General features: G+C 43.0%; 1 gene segment (V, D, J or C); it reads right to left on the bottom strand.

Annotated features, from left to right (window-relative positions):
- Window positions 1-8,413: 8,413 nt before the first annotated feature.
- Window positions 8,414-8,958, bottom strand: LOC101422160 (T cell receptor beta variable 5-1-like). The segment is given in 2 exon segments: window positions 8,414-8,766; window positions 8,883-8,958. Coding segments are annotated over 2 exon segments (429 nt in total).
- Window positions 8,959-9,160: the final 202 nt, after the last annotated feature.

The following is a 9,160-nucleotide window of genomic DNA, read 5'->3' as shown; positions in this document are numbered from 1 at the left end:
GAACTGTATATAAGGAATTTCAGAAATTCATAAACTATAATCATTAGAACATTTTCTATTCTAATATTTCAAAGGTTATTTTCCAGTCTGCTACCATCAGAACGGCTGAAACCCCAAATCCACTTATTCCCCTTGATGGAGGAAGAACAGGGCAACTCCCTTGTTGAGGGCTTCAGAAAACTCAGAGGAGAGGTGAGAACATGGTAGTTTGTGAACAGGAAGGAAGTGAGAACACCACACTGTGGCTAAGCTGCTGGCACAGAGATACACCGCTGAGTCCTCCAGCTGTGTGGGCTGGATCTTCAGAGTGGAGTAAGAGCCTTCTGGCCTCTCAGCAAAGAATCGATCCTTAGGCAAGCCTGATTTGTCTGGAGAAAACTCATTCTGGAAATAAGTTAGAAGCTGAAGGCCCTGCTCCAGGGTCTGTCGGTACCAGTAAAGGAAGGTGTGTCCAGAAATTGGATCACACCTGAGAGTCACAGGCTGTCCAAGCTCTCTGACCCCGTGCTTGGGAGACTGGGAGACTCCAGCACCTGTGTGATCTGTGGAGAAAGAATTTGGGAACAGAGTAAGGACAGCAATTGGAATCATCACAGGCATGTGCACACAGACACACATGTACACGTACACACCAGTGCTGATTGGTTTCCTGAGGACTCACCTGCCCCCAGGAGACTGAGGGCCACCCAACAAAGGAGCCTTGTGCCCATGGCAGCATCCAGGCAGTCCCGGAAGGTTTACCAGCTCAGGGTCCCTATAAGCTTGAGCAAAGGAGGAAGGAGGTCCCTTGGCCCCACGAGGCAGTTCCCACAGTGACGTCACTGAGCCTCAGGGTGGCCTGGTATTAGCTCATTAAATCTAAGACGCCAGCAACTTTCTAAGAGGCACCATTTTATAATGTGCCCTTAAAAAAGAAAAAAATTTATTGTTCATTATATTCAGAAATGTTTGAAGATGAACAACTGTGAGGAATAGAATTGATGAAAAATGGTAACTCAAAAGCAGATTTAAACTATCCAGATTCTTTAAAGTTCATTTGGTTGCCACAACTCAGGGATGCATCTCTAGCTAGTTTGTTTACTCGCCTAGTTCTTTCCACATTGTTGGCTGGACATTTCCACCTGGAGGTGTTAACAGAATTTCAAATTTTGAGGTATAAAGTGATTTGTAACTCTGGCAAAATGCTAAAATCAGTGGATCTGGAGATCTGAAGAGAAGGTGTGGTAGGGGTATGTTGGAGTTCTCTGCATGGAGCTCGTATTAGTTTTGTAACTTTTCTGTAAGTTTTGAAAGCATTTCAAAATATAAAGTTAAATATATAAAATAACGTAGAGACACATTCCCACAGCTTCTCTGCTGATCCTGAGTTGCTGTGGGCCTGCACACATCTCTGGGTATGGGCAGGCCGTCTTGGAAGGCATCCTCACACATTTCACTCTGTAGCTAACTAGGAGCAGAGACTTCTTCCTCCTAGGCTTTGACGCAGTTCAAAGCTCACCACAGGACCCAGAACACCTGCACATCCTCCCAAAATGAGGCTTTGGGCTTAACAACTAACATTCAGCACAAACTCCCAGTGTTATAAGCCTTCCCGGATTCAGGAATCCAACAGAGTCTTCTTAGGAAACTCTCTCAGTCCTTGTCCAAGCTGCTTGGTGTAATCCTGGGTCTCCTAGTTATCATCTCAGCCCTCCTTCCACAGGGACTAAGGGAAATCCAGGGTTTCACTCCCCACCACACACATATATCTGAAATATCCCTTACTCAATCCTACTGTTTCATTTACAGTGTTCTCTACCCTCAGCCCTTCTGAGCCCTCATAATCCTGTCCTTTCCATAGCCAGTAGCCATGAGTACTTCATAAGCCCTCAATGACTAGAGCGAATCCAAACCCAATCCCCATAAGAAGGTATCCATATATCAGGTTAATGTTAAATGCAACTGTACTCTCCAGAAAGCCAAACCACTCATGGGAATGACTAATGGCCCAGATTTTGAAAATTGACACCAATCCAATTTAAGGTCACTATAGCCCTGGAGCACCAGCCCATCATAACTGAGGGTGACTCATCCCACAATCTTCTGGGAGGAATTTGACCCACAATTCATCTGGTACTTTGTAAACTTTCCTCCGGATTTTCTCACCTATTTTCTGAGCTCATCATCTACTTTTTAGTGTCAATAGACTCTTGTGGCTATTAGAGGTTATTTATGAATCCCACAAAGAGAAAGATTGTGTTCCCAAACTAATCTACTCCTCTGGGTGTGATAGCCTTTGATTATATTAACTTCAGTTAGATTACCTGTTAAGATTGCTTTGAAGGCTTTTTGATTTGACCATGTCAGTAAGGTGTGACTCAGACTGGTCCCCGCCCCATTGAGGAGTCTGACCTAAAAGTACACTCACACAGACAGACACACAGGAAGAGAAAGCTCTGTAACAGATAGGAGAAGGCTCAAACAGCTAAAGCCCAGAGGAGAGAGAAACCATTTTGCCTAACAGCTTACAGCTGACCCTGGGAAGAGAGCCAAGACTGATAAGGGAAGCCCTGAGAGACAAGCCCTATGACTGTCTGCAGCTGAAATCAGGAAGAAGTGGAGCAGCTGAGCCTGAGAGAGGAAACCCAGAGGTGAAGGCTGAAACCTTGTAGAGATCGTCCGCCATCTTGCTTCAACACGTGGTAAATGACTTTGGTGAGAAAAGAACCTTAGGTTAGACTTCTTACAGCCTCGTAACCATAAGCTTTTACCCCAGATAAATATCCTTTATAAAAGCCAATATATTTCTGGTACTTTGCATCAGTACCCCTTTAGCAGAGTAACACAGCTCTAGACCCATTCCCAGCAAACTTTGCCAGGTTCTTCTATCTACTGTGTCAAGCAGTGGGGGTTGAGTCCCTCAAGTCCTCTAGCTCCATGGCTCCTTAACTGTGAAAGGTTGGGGATGGGGGTGACAAAAGGCAAAAGAAAGGATGAGCTATCATTCTTCTCAGACTCTGACATATGCTTGGCTCATTAAGCCTTCTTGTGAGGCATCATAATACTTTTCACTGGCTGATCAGCACCCCACCAACTTCATGCCCATCACTTCTCACCATGACATCAAAGTATGAAATTTGAGAGAATTAGTGCTGACAAGTCCTCAGAAATAATTTCATTTTCATGTCCACATGTGTGGTATAAGCTGGGCCTCTTATTAACATGTGACTCAGCTATTTGTCCTTGATTTCTACAGAAACCACTTACCTACGTATGTATTTGTATTTGAGACATTAGTGAGTATTTGGGAGAAGGGAGAGGATTACATCATAGCCTCTCAAATAACCTAAAAATGGATATCAGATATCCCTGGTCATTAGAATCTGGTGGCCTCACTGCCATGTTCCTCAGTCATTTCTTGCCTCCTTAGTGTCTCCTGCTTTGCCAGTCCAAACAAAGATAAGTCTTTCAACTTTATTTTGCAAGGAAATATACCTATTCCTGGCCTCCAAGAGTCTCTCTTTGAAAAGAATAATTTGTTAGTGTGCCGTATTAAACATTGATCCATCTATTGCAGCTTTTTCAGCTTCACCATTTCTCCCTTCCCCATCAGTCTTCACAAGGTATTTTACCATTGAAATAAATTTTCCCACATTCCAATCCCTTAAAAACAAACTGATTAGAATCCACTTGGATTTTAATTAGCATTGTTTTCCTCTACTTATCACATATATGAAGCTATCACTTAGTTGCCTCCCTTCTCCCTTCACTTTAAGAATAGCTTTTCATAGAGCTCCTTCCCTCATTTATCCCCATTCATGTCTCTGCTGCATCTTGAGATAGGAATAATTTTCTCAAAGCTCAGCTCTTCTGGTGCCATGCTGCTGATCAACCACCTGCAGTTATCTCTCCATTGCCAGTGCCATGCTGCTTTTATCACAGCCTCCAGTGGGGGGGACACAGACCCTCCTACCCCTGGGATCTAATCAGAAGACTGTCAACTCCAAATCGTTCTGTACTTCCCCTTCCTTACCCCCAGTGACCCTGTGGCCCCCTATGTCATTCCACCCAGCAAACAGATTCTCATTTGTGGTCTGGTTCCATAATTCATTAATGCGTTAGCTCTGAGAGCATGGACAAAGCCACCAATCTTCCTGAGCCTCAGCCTCCTCATCTGTAAAACAAGATTAATGCCCCTCATAATGGTTTACAAAGATTAACTGAGACACTGTGAAGTCTCCAGTAGATTTAATAAATGCTCATCCTTTTCTCCTTCCCGTTCCTCACGTAGGGGGAGATGGCTAGGCCTGTGAGTTTCAGAAAAGCTGGATTCATCATAGGTGTCGGGGTGGAGAAAACATGGGTACACAAAGAGGCCATTGGTCACTTTAGGAAGGATCTGGCAGCATTTAGTAAATAGGAAAGTTATTGACAATAAAGCATAAGGCATTGATGACAGAGCATTAAGGTATTCATCTATGCGTGGTATGCAATATGAAGCAGGAAACAGAAGCAAGCTAGATCTACTTCTGACAACCTGGAAAAAGAAAGTTCCAAATAAATTAAGAAAATTAAGTATGCACATGCCAGCTAATGTGTACAGTGTGGCCCCTGTTTTGTGGGTATGTTTGGGTAGACATGTTTGCATGAGCACAGAGAAGAGGGGTGGTAAGAAACACATTAAAGTGTTAATTAGGGTTGGTTGCCAAAGGAAGGTGGAACTGGACAGGGGAGTGTATGAAGAGAGATAATTAACAGTATCTTTATATTTATTTGGATTTATTTTAATAAAAATAAATTCTTAGCCACATATGAACTTTAAATTCAGATCCTTCACCAAGTTGTAGAGTTAGTGGTGTTCAAATGGGCAAAGTACAGAAAGGCTCTGGCAATGGAATATCTTAAAAAGGACAATTTTCTTTGAACAACTGTGGATGAAATGTATTCTATAAAAGATCATGGGATCCTGGCATGCATGGTTAGTTTCTGACTGGCGAGGTGGGTGCACAATGAGGTCCATACATTTGATGTTGACTTAAAATGTGCTGACTATGAACGAATATGCTCCTACCTCTGGATGGCATATCACCTCGAGAGAGTGGGGGGCTCTGATCCCTCATTCTGGAACCGGCTTTGAGTGATTCCCTTATTTGAAGAAGAGGGCAAATGAATACCATCCGGCACCTGCATTTTCGAACTCAAACTAAAAATGAGTTAAGCTCCATTTTTACATTTTTACAGGTTCTAGAAATGCTTGCCTTTGTTTCTAATGCAAGTCGCTGTATTATTACAATGCCGACTAAAGTGTTACTCAAGTGCCTAATCAATGGGTCATAGCTTTTCCAAATATGGTTTCAGCAAATGGATAGAGAGATTGTCCCTAGGAAAGATGTTTTACCTTTGATCTTTTTAAACTTCAACTCTTTGAAATAAGTAGTATATTTTTGGTGTTTCTATCTAAGGAGACAAAACTATATTACTCTTTAAACATTTTGTAAATTCTGGCAAAATTGGGACTTTGGTCTATCTTTGGACCATCCTAGAGGATTGTATAATTGATTATTTCCTCCCAGAATGACTCTCAACCATTCTTCAAGTACTAACACATGGCCTCACTCTATAAATGGAATCTCTGCTGTCAACAAACAGCCTTTACTCTCTGGAAAATGAGAAAAAAAACAGGAAATGGTCTTGTGTAGTATGTCTGGGAATCAGGCCTTGTGTAGTGGGCTGGAGGAAGTTGGGGTACAGGCACAAAGTGACCCAGAGATCTCAAGTATATCCTCCAATACATCGAACTTGACATCCATGATCTAATTTGTGATATTAGGCTTATGGCTTCCAAGTTATCTGAGAGACATTTGTGACTAGGAAAAACTCTCCCTAACACAACAGAATTACCATTTGGCTTCCTTCCTCACTACCTGTTCAAACCAGTGTTTAACACTATTTCTGATCACTCTGCTAATGATTGGGTAGGTAGGTGCTCAATGTCTTAGAGACTCCAAAATCCATGTGGCTAGTGAGGGAAGCATATTGAAGGATGGAAACAACCCAGGAGATGACAGAAAGACATCCCATTATAGGGATTTCTTATCTGTTCCCATGAATCACCTGATCCCAGGAGACAAAAGATTGGAATTGTTCCCAGTTAATGCATTCTGACCTCTGGGAAGGACCCAGTAGGAACTGAGTCTTCCATTTTTCATTCATTCATTCATTCATTCATTCATTCATTCATTCAAGGGCATCTACTAGTTCCCTAAAGTATTGTTGGTACTGGCAATAAAATGAAGAGCAAAAACATCCACAGTCTGTTAATGATAAGTTTTCCAGTATAGAGAGAAGGAGGGATTTCCATTAAACTATCACAAGTTCATGAAAAATGAAAACTGTGCTAAATGCTACTGAATATTATAAACTATGAGCATTTTTAACAAGGATATTTGACCTACGAATACAGGTGAAGGGTGGCTTTCCTAAGGAAGTGGTTGGTGGTTAAGCTGAGGTCTGGAGCAAGGAGAACAAGAAAAGAGACACTTGTGTTATCACAGATAAAGAGCCAGGGAGGGAAAAAGCCTTTTGGTGGAGAGGAACATGGCATGTTTGGGGAACTAAATGAGCATTGGCTAGTACGATTGAAGCAGAGTGAGGGTGTGGGCAAGCCTGAGCAGACAAAAGTCATGGAGGAAGGCTTCTGACTGAAATGAGAATGGAGGTAGGGAGAAGTTGATCTGTGATGCCAGGTGTCTATATGTCTAATTTCACAGAAACTTTTCTGTGAGCTGGTGAGAATTTGCACACTTTTTATAAGAGTATGTGCTGTTTTGGACCTTTAGGTGTATTATTATTATTTCTATTAAGAAACAATTTCTTATCACACACTTGTTTCAAGTTCTCCAAGTAATATTGTAGTCTAGATGCTTAGGGTAAATTCTTGTGACTTCTGGTACCTTTTGTGAATGTTTAGCCACATGCTCCTCCTCAAAGTTTCCAATCCTGGTGTCCTTCCTTCAGTGGTGTTGTCCAGGAAGCTGATCTAAGATGAATGATTTTTTTAACAGAAATAGTGTAAAATTACAGAGAAGTCTCTCCTTATATAAAAATGCCTTTGAGTGTGGTGTTTAAAAACAATGGGCTTGGGGAGCAGATGTGGCTCAAGCAGTTGAGTGCCCATCTTCCACATGGGAAGTCCAGGGTTTCAGTTCCTGGTGCCTCCTGTAAAAACAAAATCAAACAACAAGCAAAACAAATGAAAAAAACAGCTCAGTGGTTGAGCACCTGCTTCCCACATATGCAGTCCCCGGATAGTTCAACAATCAGTGCTGCCATTTGCCAAGTGGTATGAGCTCCAGTGAGTTATTGAACTGCTCAGCAAATCAGTGTTCTCACCTGAAAGATGGAATAACAACAGCAACTGCTTCAAAGTGTTGTTCAGAGAATGCTGTCTGGCACAGAAAATGCTCAGTAAATTGGAGCCATTATTACTGCTTCTGAGTTCTCTCTGGACACATTCTTACTGACCAAGATACAGAAGTTAATGACAAGATGGTGGAGCAGCCAGACAAGTGGAAGAAGGACAGACCTCATAAATACACTGTGTGGGCTGAATGGTGGCTTTCCCCAAAGGATATGTCCACTCAGAACTGGTCAATGTGAACATATTTGGATAGTCCTTGCAGATGTCATCAAGTTAGGATAACATCATCGTGCATCAACCATGTGAACCTTAAGTCCAATGACACGTGTCCTTATAAGAGACAGAAGACATAAACACTCAAAGGGAGAAGGTGAGGTGAAAATGAAGGCAGAGATTGTAGCCATGCATCTACAGGCCTAGGAGACCAAAGATTGCCAGCAGCCACCAGAAGCTAGGAGAGGGAGATGGGATGATTGCTGCCTCACATCCTCCAGAAGGAATCCAACCTGCTGAGACTCTGATTTTGAACTTTTTGCCTCCAGAACTGGGTGAGAATAAATTTCTGTAGTTTTAAGGCATTATGTTCATGATAATTTGTTATGGCAGTCACAGGAAACTAATACACACAGACTTAAGTTTGTCCCCAAGCTTTGCTTCTTATAAACCATGAGACTTTGGGGAAATGACTTAACATCCTAGAATTTTTTCACTCTAAACTGGATTTAAGAATATTTGATTTGCATGTTTGTTGTGAAGCTTTAAAACATATAAGGTTTACCAAAGTCCAGTGCGCATCAGGGGTACAGTTATCATTCTTCTACTAAAACTACCCAGGACCTGACAGCTGCTAGAAGAAGCTGGTAGAGAAGTGAAAATGTTCAGTGAACAAGGGCACCAGGGCTCAGGGGGTTGGGAGTGCTCCAGCTTGGCAGGACATAGGAAAGGTCTGTTAACATTAAAGCATCCCCCAGTGAACTGAATCTTGGTAGAGGAAAACTACATGCCCTCTCGCTGTTACTTCTGAGCCAGGGAAGGTTTATGCACAGAATGGTTGTGACTCTGCACAGCTGTGCCCCGACTGCTGGCACACAGGTACAGCGCTGAGTCACCCAGCTCCAAGGAGCTCACATTGAGCTCAGCATGATACTCACGGAAATGTTGAGCTGAGAATCGATCAGGAAAATCTCCTTTTGCTCTCTGAAAATGTTCATAAAACTCAAAGAGGAACTGGAGGGCCTTGCCTAGGGTCTGCTGGTACCAGGACACACTGGCATGGCCAGAGATAGGAGAACATTTCAGGGTCACATCCTGTCCTCTTGTTTTGATCAGGTATCTTGGAGTTTGGGTGACTCCAGAATCTACTGAGTCTGTGGGAAAAGCAGACGAAGAATGAGCACAGGAGGGAGCCTTGAGAGGGCATCCTCAAGGTAAATCAGGAGCCACCAAACTCAGAATGGTATGCTGTGGTTGTCCCAGCACTCACCTGCTCCCAGGAGGCAAAGCATCACCCAGCAGAGGAGCCTGGAGACCACAGCAGGGCTGGAGCAAGGCAGCACCATGCCTCTTGCACTTGGGTAAGACAGCTAGAGTTCTTGGCCTCACTGTTCGTTTTTGTTGGATTAACCTTGATGTCGCTCCTGCAGGCTCCCTAAGGTCCTGTGTCCCCACCCCCCACATGTATCACAGGCTCCCTCCCTTGTTCTGCAAGATCATTTTCAGAGCAGGAGGACTAGGTTAGGACAGAAGTCCATCTCCACACAG

This window comes from Dasypus novemcinctus, chromosome 5 (genome assembly GCF_030445035.2).
Source record: "Dasypus novemcinctus isolate mDasNov1 chromosome 5, mDasNov1.1.hap2, whole genome shotgun sequence".
Taxonomy (NCBI): domain Eukaryota; kingdom Metazoa; phylum Chordata; class Mammalia; order Cingulata; family Dasypodidae; genus Dasypus; species Dasypus novemcinctus.
Note: the sequence above shows the minus strand (reverse complement) of the source record. Positions and strands in the feature narration are given on the sequence as shown.